Source organism: Pipra filicauda, unplaced genomic scaffold (genome assembly GCF_003945595.2).
Source record: "Pipra filicauda isolate LSUMZ 115617 unplaced genomic scaffold, ASM394559v2 scaffold287_size946512_pilon, whole genome shotgun sequence".
NCBI classification, from domain to species: Eukaryota; Metazoa; Chordata; class Aves; order Passeriformes; family Pipridae; genus Pipra; species Pipra filicauda.
In genome coordinates, this window is record NW_024104406.1 from 338,772 (window position 1) to 355,007 (window position 16,236).

The following is a 16,236-nucleotide window of genomic DNA, read 5'->3' on the forward strand; positions in this document are numbered from 1 at the left end:
GGAGCGTGCCTTGCTGGAGGGCGAGGAGGTCGTGGTGCCACCGGCATGGATTTGGACTGAAATCTGTGGAATCGGTGTCCCCGTTACAGGTACAACTGTAATCGCTACAATGAGGATGATGCAAAGGCAGCAAGGGATGCACAGGAGGTGAGTCCATAACCTTTGGTGATGAGGGAGATCACCAGCCCTGTGGTTGTGCTTTCTGTAAACCTACACAGCTGCTCTGGAGAAATTCATGGATTTGGGCACAAATCTAAGGGACGGTTAAGTCTTTCAGTGTTAAGATAGGGATGGCTTTGCTGGTATGTGCTACCTCTGTACATCCACAACACACAAGTTGAACCGTGCCCGTGGTGTTATTTTTTTACAGCTGGTCTGTCAGTGTGAAGAAAATAAGATTAATGAGAGTGTATTGAGTCATCTTGGTTCTCTTGCACTGTTTAGCACACGGTGTCTTTCCCTGCTCTATAATCAACCTAAGGTTGCCCTCTTAACATGAGCACAGTAATTGTTTAATTAGAATTCTTCATTAGCCAAAAAAAAAAAAAAACACAAAGATAAAATCATCTTCTCACTGTTTGTCATGACTCTGGAAGCGGCTGAGTGGCTGAAACACAAACGTGATCAGGCTTTAGCAGTGTGACTTTTAGCAGTGTAACTTCCAAGGTTAGGAGTGAGGATGTCAGAGCTGTGCTAGGAAGTCCCCTGTGCCAGCGAGACAGGGGCTGGGCTGTCGCCTCCAGTGTCGGGGTCAGCGGGGCCGCACGAATTCGTCTGGTCAACGTGAGAGGAAAGGAAACTCCTTGGGAAAGGAAGGCCAATGTGCGGGTCAGGAAGAGCCTGGTGAAGGGTTTACTTCTCTTGCAGCCATTACTTTGTTTTAACTATTTGTTTTCTTTCTCCCTAATGGGAATTAACACAGCGATCCCGAGCAGCCCTGCAGAGGTACCTGTTCTACTGCAACCGCTACATGAACCACATGCAGAGCCTGCGCTTCGAGCACAAGCTCTACGCTCAGGTGAAGCAGAAGATGGAGGAGATGCAGCAGCACAACATGTCGTGGATCGAGGTGCAGTTCCTGAAGAAAGCGGTCGACGTCCTCTGCCAGTGTCGTGCCACACTCATGTACACTTACGTCTTTGCCTTCTACCTCAAAAAGAATAATCAGTCCATTATCTTTGAGGTAGGAGAAAATGTGGTTGTCAGGGATTCAGATTGCAAAGCTAAGGAAATAGGGATTTAATGCTTGGAGACCTCTTGGCCCCACTTTTACCAGTTTGAGTCTGTGTTAATATTCTCTGGAATAGAATATTGTGTAGGGCTGTGTCTGATGGAGGAATCACAGAACCACAAAGCTGTGGCTGCCCCATCCCTGGAAGTGTCCAAGGCCAGGTTGGACAGAGCTTGGAGCAACCCGGTCTAATGGAAGTTGTCCTTGCCCATGGGTGAAATGAGATGAGCTTTAAGCTCCCTTCCAACACACATAATTTTGTGATTCCTGATATCTAATCCCACTTTTTATTTTGGTACTGTTCAGTTGTGCTGAAGAAAAAATATTATATATTTTATATATAAATATATATATATATTTAGCCCCCCCTAAATACTATTTTTCTTTTGTCTTTGTAGAATAACCAAGCAGACTTAGAGAATGCTACAGAGGTGCTTTCTGGGTACCTGGAGCGAGATATATCCCAAGATTCGCTGCAAGACATAAAGCAGAAAGTACAGGATAAGTACAGGTTTGTGTTGGGATACTCCTCTCTCTCAAAGTTGCCTGAGTATTGCCATCCCCTGTGACAGGCAGTGGCCTGAGCACTTGCCAAGATACAGTTTTCTCCAGAGCCACATCCCTGGGAAGCTGTTTGCTGTTGGCCTTGTGCCATCCGTTGGGATCAGGAACCAGTCCCTGGGCATTTGGGAGCAGCAGCAGCAGCAGCTGGAGCCTGCCCAGCCCCTGGATCCTCATGGAGAAGCCTCACACACAGGCTGGCAGTGTGTTTTTGTGCCCCTGCTGGGACCAGCTCCTGGGGGAGGTGACAGCCTGGGGAGAGGCTCCCAGCTCTGCCTTCCATCTGCTCCACAGAGGAGCTGGAAGATCCAACCCCGGAATGGAAAAAATCCTGTGACCAGAAGCAATGGCTGTTCATGCACTGCTGTTCCTGCACAGAAGGAGCATGTGGGAATGGCCAGGACCAGGGTGGGATTGCACAGCGAGGGCCAAAGAACAAGGAGTGACTTTGTTGTTCCAAACTGCCAGCTTTGGCCTGGGATGAGTTGCCAGCAGGGAGCAATCGGCTCTTTTAATCATCTGCAGGGTCCGTTTGTGCAAAATGGTGTAGGGGAGCTGTCCCTAAGGAAGAGGGAGGGAGCAGCCTGTCCAGCTGAGGAGGGGAGCAGGGGACTGGGGGCCAGGTGACACAGATGCCAGGGCTTTGTGCAGTCCCTGGGGAATCACTTCTGCACAGTGGAAAAGTACAAAGCTGAAAATGCGGATGAGTCACAGGATTATGGCTTTCATTTCTGAGGCATTTTGCCAGAGTCACTGAATTTGTTATGCCTGGCTTAGGGGGAAGAAAAAATCCAAAGTAGGGTGAGTCGTGGTGACTAATGGACTGTGGGGAGTGGAAGGAGCTGTTAAGCTTTGGTGGGCCTGTGGCCCATCCTGCCCGAGTCATCCAACCCCAGCTGTGCTGCCAAAGACTCACCTGACCTCCTCTTTGGAGGCATTTTGTAATTTACCCTTTAAGGCCACCATTAAGTTGGCATTTCAGATCAAGCTGCTTGTTCACTTCAGTCCTCTGAACCTGGATGCTCTTCTAGGGATGAAATTAAAACCTAATATAGCCTGGAAACAGTATCCCAAACCTGCCTTCACATTTCTGGGAGGAAAGTATTCATCTGTCAAGCCTGTGCAGGTCCTTCATTAACTAGTTCAGTCATGTCTTAATCATGTCCTGCACGGTGTTCTTTGATGCAAGACTGGGAGCAGGATGTCATCGAGGTGGGTTTAAAGAGCCCTGGGAAGCTGCAGGAACTGCCCTGTGGGCTGGTTTGGTTTCAGCTGTTTGGATCTCTTTGCTTGCAAAGACATTTCTAGAAAACAGGATTAACACCCCTCCCTCCCCCCAGCAGGAAAATAACTAAAGTTGGGAAGGCAGAAATTGTGTGTGTTTGCCATCACATGCTCCCAAAAATCAATGGGACTTTGTATACGAGGGTTTATGTTGCAACAGCTGACAGCAGCAAGGAAAGCCAGGACTGGTTTATTGGGGTAAATCTGTCAGTGTGAGCAGATACTGAGCGGTAGGTGAGGAATTCCTACCAGGTGTTAGGCTGTGTGTGATCAGGGATAGCTCCCTGCTGGGAGATTCCTCCTGAGGGATGTGTGACCACTGCCGAGCAATCCGGGTTCCCAGCAGCCAGAGCCCCTCGGATGCCATCCTGACCCAGGAACCTGCCTGGAAGCTGAACCACACAATTCCCAGCAGGAACTGGTAACTGCTCAGTTGGCTCCTGGGTTCCAGTTTCTCTCCTCAGAGCCTGGGTGCTGCCAGACCAGCCCCACAGCTGCCCTTGGGGCCTTGGGAACTCTCACTGAGACTTGGTGTGTCCCCCACATCCCTAAAGGTGCTGCAGACTTTGGGATTGCTGCTGGAAGAGGTTGAATTCAGAAACACCTGCTACTTATTTAGAATTTGTTCTTGGAACCTGAATTCTTTAAATGTTTCTCTGCTTTTTATCTTTTTAGTTGGCTGTGACATCCTTTGCCATGTTCTCTGATAACCCTTTTTCCTCAGTGTCAGTGATCCTGGTAGGACTGGGCCAGACTCTGGGATCAGTTTTATGTGCAGTTTTGTTTCAGTGAGCGTAGGTGGGAAGAGCCTGAGGGTGTGGTGTCCGTCTGAGAGCCAGGTGTAGGGATGTGAGGTGAACCCTGCTCTCCAGGCAGACCAGTAATCCTTTGGACTGCTTCCATCTCCACTGGGAAATAAAACTGTGTCAGCATTCCTGAGGTTTTCATCATGGAGTGGTTTGGATGTAATGGACCTTGAGGACCATCCAGTTGACCCCCCTGCTGTGGGCAGGGACACCTTCCACTAGACCAGGTTGCTCCAAGCCCCATCCAACCTGGCCTTCAGCACTTCAAGACAGTTTTTCCAAGCTAACTCCTGCATTTTTGTTGTCTTGATGGGGCTCAGAGCAGGCACCAGCCCACGTCTGAGGAGAGCTCGTCCCATTCCGGGTGTCCCCACAAACCACAGCCACTGCCTCCTTTTCCATTATTCCTGCAGGCTTCCCGGCTGTAGGGACTGTGGGGAAACTCCCGATTTACACACTGGTTTTCCAGTAAGGGACCTGGAGCTGAGTGACTGGAGTAAGCAGAGTCTTAATTAGGGCTGTTAACTTTGGGAAGCGAGGCGTGATGTAGGTTTGGATTTGTAGGTCCCAGGGATGCTCCGTGATTCCTAACCCGCCTTTTCCACGCTGTCCCTCTTCCCTGCAGATACTGCGAGAGCCGACGGAGGGTTTTGTTGCAGCACGTGCATGAAGGCTACGAGAAGGACCTGTGGGAGTACATCGAGGACTGAGCCCGGCCCTGCAGGAACGAACTCTGAACCCTTTCCCATCTTAGAGTGCTCATGCAATTCCAATAAAACCCACCCAGGGCGCTGCTCCGCCTCTTACACCGCTGGTCTGTAGTACCGGGATTCTGTTTTGTTAACAGAAAAATTAAGTAAATTATATTGTAATAAAAAAAAAAAAAAGGTAGATAAACCATTGTACAACAGTATTCTAGGCGGCCAAGAGTGTGACAGACGCACTAAAAACCCTCCAACTTTAACTTGTAACGTAGCTTCATCCTCCAAGCCGACTCCTTTTTCTTTTCTCTCTTTCTTTTCCTGTGTGTAGTACAGATGAAATTTAAACCAGTTTCTTGACACTGCTTTTCATGTCCAAACCAGCCATTTTGATGGACTTTGGTAAGGGGGGGGTGGCTCTCCCGCCCCCCTCCTCCTCTCTGCCACCCAAGTACACGGATGAATGTGGATTATTGGCTCGTCGTAAAGCGGATTTTTGGGAAGGGGAGGAGGGGGGTACACAGCAAGGAAAAAAAAAAAAACCAACCTTTGTATATGAATTTTAAAACAAAAAGAGGACAACACAGTATTTTTCAAAGTTGTATATAGCGCATATGCATGGACAAAGAGCAAGCGTGGCACGTGTTTGCATAATGTTTAATTACAAAAAAATATTTATTCTTTAAAAATCTTCAAGATTATGTCTATTTGCTGTGCATTTTCTTTCAGTTTGATTCTTTTGTTTGGTTTTGTTCTTTTTTTTTTTTTTTTTTTTTTCCCTGGGCTGGGGTGGGGGAAGCGTGTGCTGGTGTAGTGAATATATCTATATATATATTTTATTTTTTTTTTTTTTTTGGAAGGCTTTTACCAGAGCAGTTGGGTTTCTCCTCTTATCCTGCAGTTCCTTTCTGTCCAGGGCCTCCCCCGGGCCCGTGTGTGTATCCATTGCTGGCGACGGACGCGGCCCCTCGCAGCTCCTGGAGCTCTGGGTCAGGATGCTTTGCCTTTTTTCTTGTTTTATTTTCGGCCCCGGATCTTTTCCTGCCCAAATCCAACTCTCCATTCCCACCCGTGCACGCAGGACACGTGCTCTGAACCCAGAGGAGGGGTGTGTGTGTGTGTTTAGAGGTTTATTTTGGATCCCGAGGCAGGACAAGGAGGGGTGTTTGGCACCACTTCTCCAAAGACTTCTGGCGAGATTTCGGCTGTGGATCTCCTCTCCCTCCCCCTTTCATCTGTCAAATGGACCCTTCCTTGCTGTTTTAATTTTCACTTACATTATAACGAGTCGTAACATTGAAAAGGAAACCTGATGGAATTGTCTTTGTGTTTGTTTTGGGCTCACTCACTGGGCATCCTGTCCTGGCAACTATTTAACACTCCAGCTAGTGCAGTAGAAGCTGAAATCAGCGGAGTATTTTTCAATTAAAAGGGGAAAGAACTAATGAGTTTAGCTACTGAGTCCATTTTTATGATTTCTGTAACAAGAGCTATGTTAAAGTAAACAATTGGTGGTGGTTTTATTAAATTTACTCCTGTATAGGAATTCCTCCTGTGGTATTTTTCGCCAGGCAACTGTCCTCCCAGCCTTCTGCAACTTCCAGGGGGATCAAAGGTGTGAAGGGGTCAAATAAAAAAGGCAGGGCTAGAACATGGAATGCTGCTTCCAGCTGGCACCAGAGTCACACTGGCTCCCTCACCAACACTACTGACGTTCCAGGGATGTAGTTTTATCCCTTTGTACCTGCTTTTCCCTTTATTTGACCTGCAAGTCAGATGTGAGGGACTGCAGCCGCTTTCCCTGTGCTTTTCCTGATGGTGCTGGAGGGGTGGGATGGCACGGGCTTCCCATTGGGAATTCTGCATTCCTGTGTTAAAACACGCAGTGGGCTGGGCAGGTGGAAGAACACAGGTGCTGGGTTTCCACAAAAGGAACACACCGAGGATGTGGGCACTGCAACCCAAAGGAAACCTGGGCTGTGGCGTCCTCAATCCCCGTGGCTGTTGGAAAACCTTGATAATGGTAATTAACTCCCCGTTCTGTGGGAGAACCTGCTGCAAGCCGAAGGAACCTGGGCTGTGGTGTCTCGAATCCCGATGGCGGTTGGCAAACCTTAAGATAACGGTAATTCCCAAAGGAAACCTGATCTGTGGCATCCTCGACCCTGATGGCAAACCTTAAGATAATGGTAATTAGCACCCTGTTCTGTGGGAGAACCTGCTGCCGTTCCTCTCCTCCGGGTTCCAGTTGCTCCCAGGTGAATTACCTGGCTCTGAGGGCGCCATCCCCCCGGACGCTGTGGGAATATAAAGGAGAATAAACAAAAGCCCTCACGAAAAGGTCCCTCCCTGCTGCTGCTCTGCGGGGTTGGGCGAGCGGGGCCGCGGCCCCGCAGCACTTCCCGGGGCCGTCTACTCCTCACTGGCGGCCTAGCCGCCCACTCGCCTCGCGGGGTTCCCAATAAAACCCTCCAATAAAGGGACATTGTATAATTTCTGTGTTTTCTCGGGTGTTTTTCACGTCAAAGGGGACGCTGGGGGGGAGAATATCCGAGGTCCTCCCGCCGCCACCGCCGCCTTCCCGCCCTGCCCCGCGCGCCATGGCCGCCCCGGAAGTGGCGGGCGGTCGCCATGGCAACCCCGGCCCGCCGCGGCTATGGCGGAGCCGCCGGACTCCTCGGTGAGGGGCGAGAGTCCACCGGGTTACGGGGGGCGAGAGGGGACAGGCGGGTCTGGGGGCGAGCGGAGGTGGAGGGGGGCGAGCAGAGGTGGAGGGAGGCGAGGGGCGGCGGCGGCGGGAGGTGTTTTAAGCGGTTAAGAGCGGTTAAGGTTAAGAGCGAGTTTTTTAATCTTTGCGCACTTGGTATGAAAAACATGAGGGAAATTCAGCCTTCATTGAAGTAAATAATATTAATAATCGGTTAGCAGGTGATGGAGCGTGTCAGCGAAGGGTAGTGGAGCTGGGGAAGGGGCTGGAGCACCAGGAGCGGCGGCTGAGGGAGCTGAGGGTGTTCAGCTGGAGAAGAGAAACTCCAGGGAGACCTGAGAGCCCCTTCCAGGGCCTAAAGGGGCTTCAGGAGAGCTGGAGAGGGACTTGGGACAAGGGCCTGGAGGGACAGGACAAGGGGGAATGGCTTCCCACTGCCAGAGGGCAGGGATAGATGGGATATTGGGAAGGAATTGTTGGCTGTGAGGGTGGAGAGGCCCTGGCACAGGTTGCCCAGAGAAGCTGTGGCTGCCCCATCCCTGGGAGTGTTGAAGGCCAGGTTGGATGGGGCTTGGAGCAACCTGGGCTAGTGGAAGGTGTTCCTGCCCATGGCAGGGGAGTGGGGATTGATCACCTTTAAGGTCTCTTCTAACCCAAACCACTCCAGGATTTTCTGATTTTTTTGTGCTGGAGGGTGGTTGCTGTGAATTCCCCCAGGCCTGGGTTGTTCAGTGTATCTAGAAATGATCTGCACAAAAGCCTGACTAGAAAGTAACTCAGGTGAGGAGGAAATACAAGAAACTGCTGGGAAGTCTCAACAGTGCTGAGTGAGAGGACTTAGAATTGGAGTGATGGGTGCAGATTAAAAAAAAGTTTTTTAACAGATCAAAAAAATGAGGGGTTGGTGCTGGTTATTGCTGCTGAGGAATGAGTGCTTGGCTTTGGGGAATTGTGTGAAAATATCCACTCAGCTTTTCACAATCAGCAAAATGAATAAAATTTTAGAAGCTAGTAAGAAACAGGAAAAAGTAAACAGTAATAAAAAAAGGAAGAGCCTTTCTTAGGTTATTTTACATGTCTCAGGTACTGTACTCAGCATCTCTGATCCTCCCCATCTCCAGTAAAAAATGATGCAATTAGAAAATGTTCCCAAAACATTGCAAGGAGCAAGGATTGACTGAATCTGTGCTTTAAAAGATTGTTAATTAAGGAGAGGGGAGGAGACACAGGTGTATGAAATCCTGTGTTGTCTCTGGGGAAGAGGAGCGAGGAGTGTTTCTTCCCCAAATACTGAAGTAAAAAATAAAAGTGCTTCCCTGTGTAATCCTGTTTCTCTTCTGGGAAGGCTTGATTTTTGATGCAAAGTAAGGAAATGGTAAAAAGTGCATTTATCTTCCATGGCCTGGGAGCTCTGGGCAGTGTTTGCAGGTCGAGGTTTGCTGCCCTCACCCCCTGCGGGCCCGGGGGGTTCCCCAGGAACAGCTCTGCTCTAATTACCTTCATAAATATTTTATAATAAACGGGGGTTTTTTTACTTATTTTCTTGTGTGAGCTCTGATTAGCATCTTAAATGCTTGGGTACTGCCCTTTTGCAAGGTAATGCTGCCTTTCCAGGATGCTGATGGACAGCAGGGAACCCACGGAAGGGGAATGAGCTGCACAATGAGGGGGGTCGATTTAACCTACCCATGGAACAGAACTCTCAGCCTTGCTTGGCAGGGCAGAGTTTGTCCAGCAGCAGTGCTGCTATTTTTATGCTCTCTTTTGGGATTTGCCAGTTGTCCTTTCTGATTATTTTCTGGAGCAGAGCTCCAGGAAGCCTTGCCTGGTGTATTTAGTGCTCCTGTTTTCTGTCTTTCCAGGTTCCTTCGTTGCCGGCGGCTACAGAACCTCCGAAACCTCGGCCTAAGAAAGGTTTGTTTGAAGATATGATTGTGTTTCTTGGGCAGGTTGGTTTTAAGATTTCTTTTACAGTGTGTGCAGCTGTCTAGGAGGAAATAAATGTCCTCTGGGAAAAGAGGAGACTGTCTAGACTGCAGTTTGCTGAATACCAATATTTTCCTAGGGTCTCTGTGAGCTCAGTGCTGTTCCTGGCTGACTTAGTGCACCCACAGCCTGCATCATGTTTGCTTATAATCTGTGAGACTGTTTTTTTTATTGTGTACTTACTTGTTGGGCTGCTAATGAGTTTGATACTCATTTATCTTCTCAAATAACAACAGGGGTTTGTTGAGTTTGGGTTCTTCAGGATGATGTCTTGCTGTGGAAATGATCTTAGGAAGCTGACATGGTGTCCTTTTCAGTGTTTCATGTCACATTTTCCAAAATTTGAAGTTGTGACTGGGTTTAATTATTGTTTGTTTGCTTCTGTTTGTTGTTATTGGTGTTTTTTCATGTTGAAAACGAGTTAATCAGTTTGAAATCTTGATTGAATCTGAACTGGAACAGGAACAATGTCAGCTATTGGTTCAAAAGACTTGACCAAAGCCTGCTGTTTTGTGAGGGACCTGGTAAATCCTGCAGCACAGTTTGGTGTTGGAGCCCCTCCTTTCCCCCCTTCCCTTATTCCTGTGATGTGACTTGTCCCGGTGCACACGAGGAGTGTTTCCTTCCCTGGGGCTCTGAGCTGTGCTCCCCTTCCCTGCACACACCTGGGCCCTGCAGAGCCTCTGTGCCTACCTAAGCTGAGCTTTGGGCTGGTTTTTAATTCATTTTCCTTTCTCAAGTGTCCAGAGGGCCCCATCAATTCACAGTATAATTAAGAGTATATGCTCCCAGTGCCAGCCACAAGCTCCCTTTTCCATTGCATCCATCCCATTCAGGAAAGTTCAGTCAGGGAGCTCAGTCCTTTGCCCTGATGTGCCTGTCAGAGCACACTTTGGGAGGAAATCTTCCCTGTTCCTTGACTGCCGTGGGATAATGCTGGCATCAAAAAGGAGCTTGTTTGGCAATTGGGCACTACATTGACATTTCTTCCTCTTGCATGTAGGCCTTGGGAAGCTGGAAAAGCCACTTTGCTTTTGTTTTGTGGAGCTCAGGCTCCCTGAATTCCTGGCAGCAGAATTCCAGCCCTTGAGCAGAGTGTGGCTGTCCTGGAGACGGGGCTTGAGGTCTTAGCCCCATCCCAGGCCCCTTTGGTACATTGCCCAGGGCTGCTTCGGGCCTGTGTGCAAGTAAAAATAACCCCCAAAGTTATTTTGTCTTGGCTGTCAAGTCCTTTAGAGCAAGGATTGCTCTGAAATTACTCTAAATTGGTCACTTTGAACCAGTTCCTGTGAGGCTGTTTGGCTTCTGAGGGAGATGGTTCATCTCCATCCTTTCCTGTGAAGGTGATGGTTCTGATCTCACCCTCCATATCCCCCACCTTGTTCTGCCTCATGCAAGTCCCATCTATTTGTGTCTCTGGATCTCCCTTTTGTGCTGACACAACTCTTGGCTCCAAGGAAACTGGAGTGACTTACAAAAGTCATCCAGCCTGTGACTTTTGTAATTCTCTTTTCTGTCTCTGCAGGTAAATTGAGGCATCTCCAGTGCCTGGCACACCTCAGGCTGCTCCCACTGAAATGCCTTGGAAGCCTCTGGGCTTTGCCTTTTAATATTTGACTTTAGTGCAGCAAGGAAAGCTGATTTGAGCTGCCTGATGGTTAATCTCTGGGAAATGAGGGCAGCAAAAAGATTTGTACTAGGAGTGATGTAACAGTGTCCTGTGTGCGTGGGTGAGGGGCTGGGGGCATGGAAGAGAGGAGGAGGGAGAGCCAGGGAATGTTGTATATGTTTTTGTGGAATTTGGCAGGAAAGAATAGCAGCTTTTTCCCCATGACAGTGGGGTTTTTTTTAATAGGGTTTTCCTAGAACATCTTAATTAAATATCTCATCCTGTTTTAGTTTGGCTGAGGAGAATTACGGTGAACTTTAAGGAGCCAGGCTACATCAGTGCTGTTTGAACAGCAGAGTGCTGCTAAACTTATTTTAAACTGACATTTTTAAACACTGAATGGCCACTTTCTGTTGCAACAGTTTGCCTTGTTGTGTTTGCTTTGTGTTTTCAAGCAGGATAAAGCTCCAGTATCAATGTCTTCTGGACCCAACATTAATGCAAACAGGCCTGAAATGCAGAGACCACGTGGTGTAACTTGGTTGGCTGTGAGCAGTTTGGTGTGGGTGAAATTTGTCCCCAAATGGGGCAATAACTCTGGCTGTGGTTGTACACAGAGGTGGCAGAGTGTGACCAAGTCACGGCTGAAGCCCTGTTTTAACCATCACGCTGCTGCACTCAGCTTGTCTGCGTCTGTATGGGGTAGGAGTGAGGTATTAAATGTGTGTTTCTGAGAATGGGATCTCAAAGTCGTCAGAAATAACTGGAATGACAAAATACAGGCGTGGGTTTTGTTGCTTTAGCCAAAAAACCACATTTTCACCGACGCAGGTGAGAATACGTTGAATGTTGTTGAACCTGAGTGGAGCAGCTTCCCCTCATTGTTCCTTGCTTTCCTCTTGTGATCCTGCCCGTGAGCCAGGAAAAAATGGAAACGTGGAGCCACTGTTTAACAGCCTATTTTTATAACTCCTAAAACAATAACTTTGAGTTGGGAGGCAGAATTCGCTCGTGAAGTGGCTGAACCGTCGTGTGGCTGCTGGGCTGTGAAAGCCCAAAAGGCTGGGATTTGGGAGAGTCTGGCTTGCAGGCAGGTCAGCCCAGAGGGAAGAGTATGAGTGTTCACAGAGGCTGAAGGAGGTCTAAAGGTTCTGGAGCAGCCTGTGGTGGTGGGTTTGGGATCTCTCCGTCCCACACTCTGAATTAATGGGACCGGTGATGCCCCCTCGGAGCGTCCTGTGGTGACAGGCATTGCTCAGCAGGGTGACACAGGAGCAGCAAACCCCATTCATTAGTTTGTCCTTTCCTCCCCACGGGGAGAGCTGCTCCCAAAATCAATTCCCTTTGTTGCTCCATCAACATCCATAACCCTGCCTGCGTTGATATTTTGTCCCGAGGCAACTGAGGGGAATAAAGGGAGCTCTGTTCCTTGGAGCGATCCGGAGTTAATGTCAGCCTGCTGGGATGGGCTTTTCATCTCCCTCCTGCATTTTAAATCAATCAGATATTTTCCTAAATGCTTTGCTGGTTTGGAATTGAGATAGGCTGTCTTCCATCTTTCCACTTTCTTTTTCCCATACAGGCAAATCAAGTCGTTTTATAGGAGCAGAGATACACTTTGACCAGCTTGTATTGTTGATTTTTATGGAGCATTACTTGAATTTATTTCCCTTAATCACTGAAAAACACATTGAGAAAGTAAGTTCTGAGTTCATGTTTGCCTCATAACAGTTCAGAGGTTAATGGGACCATTTTAAATTCATTTGGATTTCTACATGAAGGTGAGACCTCAGATTTTGTGAGCTGCAGTGACGGTGTTTTAATGACAAGGTAGAATCCTACATATGTACACACTATAATAAATACACTGAAGCAAAATGGAATTCACTTGAATCACTGGGAAGAACTTGGGATAGAAATCCATTAGGCTGTGAAGGAGAATTCTGAATTGTCACCAACCACCTCCACATTTACCCAAGGAAGGGTCAGGTAGATAATTTTCAAAGTGAAAATCCTATAAAAGTATTAGCAGGGATTAAGTGTTCTCCCAGGCCTGGGCATTGGGATATTTTTTTGGATGCTTTGTAGGTATGTTTTTTTCTAGGGTTTGAAGCAAGGACTTAACTGTGACCTTTGGCAAAGCGCTTTGGCTTTTGTTTCTTTCCATTTATCAACCACAAGCTTGGCCTAATATCCAGTGACAGGCTTTGGGTGCTGCAGGCTTTCGGTTAACAAAACATTTGGAGGCATTAAGTGAAAAATGAAAAATACCCTAGAAATGGATACATTGCAATGCACTGCTTGGCCTGTTCGAGTAGTGAGGGGTGTGGGCTCCTCCTTGAAGCCAAGGGGAGTCAGTGGGTTCCAGTAAAAACCAGTTGCCTGCTTGCTGGGCAGTAAAGCTCCCTTTGGTGGGTGGTGACTTGGTGATGATAAACAATCTCAAAGCGTGGCTCTTGGATAATAAACAACGTGCAGATCATGCAGCAGTTGATAAGTGGCTTTTGATGAGCAGCTCCTGCTCACCCAGGTGAGCCAGTGGGGATCCCTCCTGCTCCTGCAGATATTTTGAGGGGTTCTGTGAGTGTTTCAGTGGCTGGAGCACCCTGAGCAGCAGGAGCTCCTGACCCCGAGGAGTCGATTCTGTGCACTCGCAGAGCCAATCACTTCTGAATTCCTGATACATTTCCTTAAATCAATATAAATCCATTCTTTGAGCCAGCTTCAAAGCTGCCTTTGAACTTGTAAGAGTGAAGCTGCCTGAGAACTCCAGATAAAAACAACCTCCTTGAGTTAAATTAATTAATACTTCTAAGTGTGTCAGAAAGAAAGGCCTTGGTGGGAATGTTGTGGTCGGGAGGAGCCAGCGCAGCCCCTTATCTGTCCATACCCACTCCTTTCCATTTGGCCACGTGTGAGCCAAGATCTTTTAGCCCATTTGAACCTCCAACCTTGTGGGAAGAAAATGGTTTCTAACTAAGATAGATTAGTTGGTAATTACATCACTGTTTTATGTAAGAGACCTGGGTGTTTCCATCTCTCCGGGTGAGTGGGGAGTAGCTCTGTGTGTGTGTTGCTCAGGATCTGAATGCAGCTGTTAGTTTGGAACAGTGAGATTAAAAAAATGGATTAGCATTAAATTGTATAATATCCTTCACTTCATCCTCTTCTCCCCAAAATAACAGCCCAGTAATCCCTGCAGTGCAAAGAACTGGTCATATTTAAGTTGGAATGTGCCAGCACAGCTCTGCCCTCTTGTGTGTGTACATTAATATCTGTGCTGACAGGAGCAGGGAATCCTGTGCAGGCAGCACAGCAGGGAACACTTCAGAGCCAATTTTTAAATCAGGTAAATTCATTTTTCTGAAGTTTTTTTGAAAGTCCTTGGTGCCAGGCAAGTGTCTTTTGATTTAAAGCCTTCAGCTCCAGGTTGTTGGTGTGCTGCCTACAGATAAAATGGCATCTCCTGGTGTGAATTTAAAAATAATTCTATAGAAATAGTGACAAATTTAGGAAGGGTGGGATTCATCTTTCTGCACTGAGATCTCTCTGATGTAGAACAAGTCTCAGCACATCACCTGTGCTCTGTGTTTAGTCAGTGCAAAGCCCACCTGATGCCATTCCCTGACCTCTCCCAGCCACATGTCTTGGGATGAATCCCTCCCCAAGGATGCCTTTTCCTCTCCTTTCCCTTGGGTAAAGCCCAAGGCAAGTCACCATCTTAATTTTCAGCCACTTTAAGGAGATGCATCTCACTCAAGAGTCAGAATTCCTGTTGTCTGTGCAACTGGAATTTGAGCCTCTGAGTCTTTGGTGATATAATCACCTGTTGGATTTAGCCCAGCTCTCCAACAGGATCCATGGCACAGGAATGATGGCACATGCTGAACGAGGACCAGCTCACTGAGGGCTTTTTAAATAAAAGATCTCCATTCACTCCTTCCAGGGCCAGTCCCCTTTCCCACCCATGTTTCCAGCTGCAGAAGCCCTGGGATTTAGTCACTATTTTTTTATATTTCTCAACAATTTCATTCCCTGCCTGATTCATTTTCACCAGGCAGAGTGAAAATCCTGGTGTGCTCCTGGGATTGTGTAATTAAAGATTGTATTGTTAGGACACTCGTGCTGTAGGGCAGAGTGAAGGTGCCCAGGCAAGTGTTCATCCTGGGACAGACATCCCACCTGGGAAACTTCATCCTCAGGCAACAAGGCTGGAAGAACTCAAAAAAATAGGGTCTTGTGGTAGGAAGTGCTGAAGTGTTGGCAAGAGCAGCTTCTATATTTGTTGTGTATCAATATTCTTATAAAATTGCTCCACTATCCTATTCTTTGGCAGTGGGTGAGCTGAGGAGAGGTTCTAGGGGTTATTCCCCCTGGAGTGGGAAGCTTCAAAGACTCTCGTGGCTGGATTGTGGTCCTCTCCCTGCTGGAATTTTATTTTGCTTTTTAAGAGGAAAAGCTTTTGTTACAAATTCCTTACGTTGCTTTTAGTTCCAATTTCCATGTAAAGTACCTCACGCTGTAGACAGAGAAAGACTAAGCACGGGAATTAAAGCCAAAGGAAGGATTAGACTGGAAATCCCCAAACCACCGTGCTCCTGATGCTGGAATTAATGAGAGGCTGGTTATTTTGGGAATGCCTGCAGCCAGTTTGCAGGGGGAATATCTCCCATCCCAGCGCTGCTGTGGGAGGAGCCAGCGAGGAGCCAGCAGGGAGTATCTCGGACCACCTCTGCTGTTTATGAGGCATCTCATTCCAAAGCCCTCTGCGAGGGTGTGCTCTGCCCCCCAAATTTGGGAACTGTGTCAGCAAACAGGCACCTGGAAGGAGCTCAGCCTCCGTCCTGCCTTCAGGAGCACAAGGCATCAGGCAGGAAAAATGCTTTAAATGGAGAAGACAAGAGTTAGGATGCCATGCCAGGGTTGGGTCCTTGAGCATCTCCAGGTGCAGTGTCTGCATCCTCAGGGACAGGGACTTCCTATAGAAGAGCCTAGATTTGGGGGTTTTCCCTGTTTTTTGTTTCTCCTCTGCTCAGAGCACGTCTCTGCTCAGCACTCAGCACTCGTGGTCAAAACTGGCTTGAGCAAACAGACCTTCACTTTTCATTTTTTAAGCAAAGAAGACCACACCTTTTCAAATTCCTTTTTAAAGGACTGTTATTAAATTTCACCCCAGTGTTTGAATCAAATTCTAGACTTGAATCAAGCCTGAATCAGACTTTTGGTGGGGTAATGATCAGGATAATGTACTTGTGCTAATGTGTGTAGGTCTCACCCCTTCCCAAATGGATTCAGGGTGGCAGTGGTGTCTCACCAGCCTCGTGCTGCTAACAGAGATTCCCCAGTATCCA

General features: G+C 47.8%; 2 protein-coding genes across 8 annotated transcripts in view; both read left to right on the top strand.

Annotated features, from left to right (window-relative positions):
* Positions 1 to 6,088, top strand: part of ARIH1 (ariadne RBR E3 ubiquitin protein ligase 1) — a 52,064-nt gene extending 45,976 nt beyond the window's left edge. For 2 of the 7 annotated variants that reach the window (XM_027723815.2, XM_027723832.2), the window contains 4 exons: positions 90 to 147; positions 911 to 1,183; positions 1,630 to 1,742; positions 4,508 to 4,695. In XM_027723815.2, the coding sequence (XP_027579616.1) occupies positions 90 to 147; positions 911 to 1,183; positions 1,630 to 1,742; positions 4,508 to 4,592 (529 nt within the window). In that variant the 3' untranslated portion in view covers positions 4,593 to 4,695. Of the gene's footprint in view, positions 1 to 89; positions 148 to 910; positions 1,184 to 1,629; positions 1,743 to 4,507 lie in introns of all 7 variants that reach the window. The other 5 variants (XM_027723822.2, XM_027723840.2, XM_027723849.2 and 2 more) reach the window with 3 other exon arrangements.
* A 1,113-nt stretch (positions 6,089 to 7,201) lies between these two features.
* Positions 7,202 to 16,236, top strand: part of BBS4 (Bardet-Biedl syndrome 4) — a 36,595-nt gene continuing 27,560 nt past the window's right edge. Inside the window, exons 1-2 of the mRNA XM_027723869.2 lie at positions 7,202 to 7,263; positions 9,153 to 9,204. Of these exons, the coding sequence (XP_027579670.1) occupies positions 7,240 to 7,263; positions 9,153 to 9,204 (76 nt within the window). The 5' untranslated portion in view covers positions 7,202 to 7,239. The remainder of the gene's footprint in view (positions 7,264 to 9,152; positions 9,205 to 16,236) is intronic.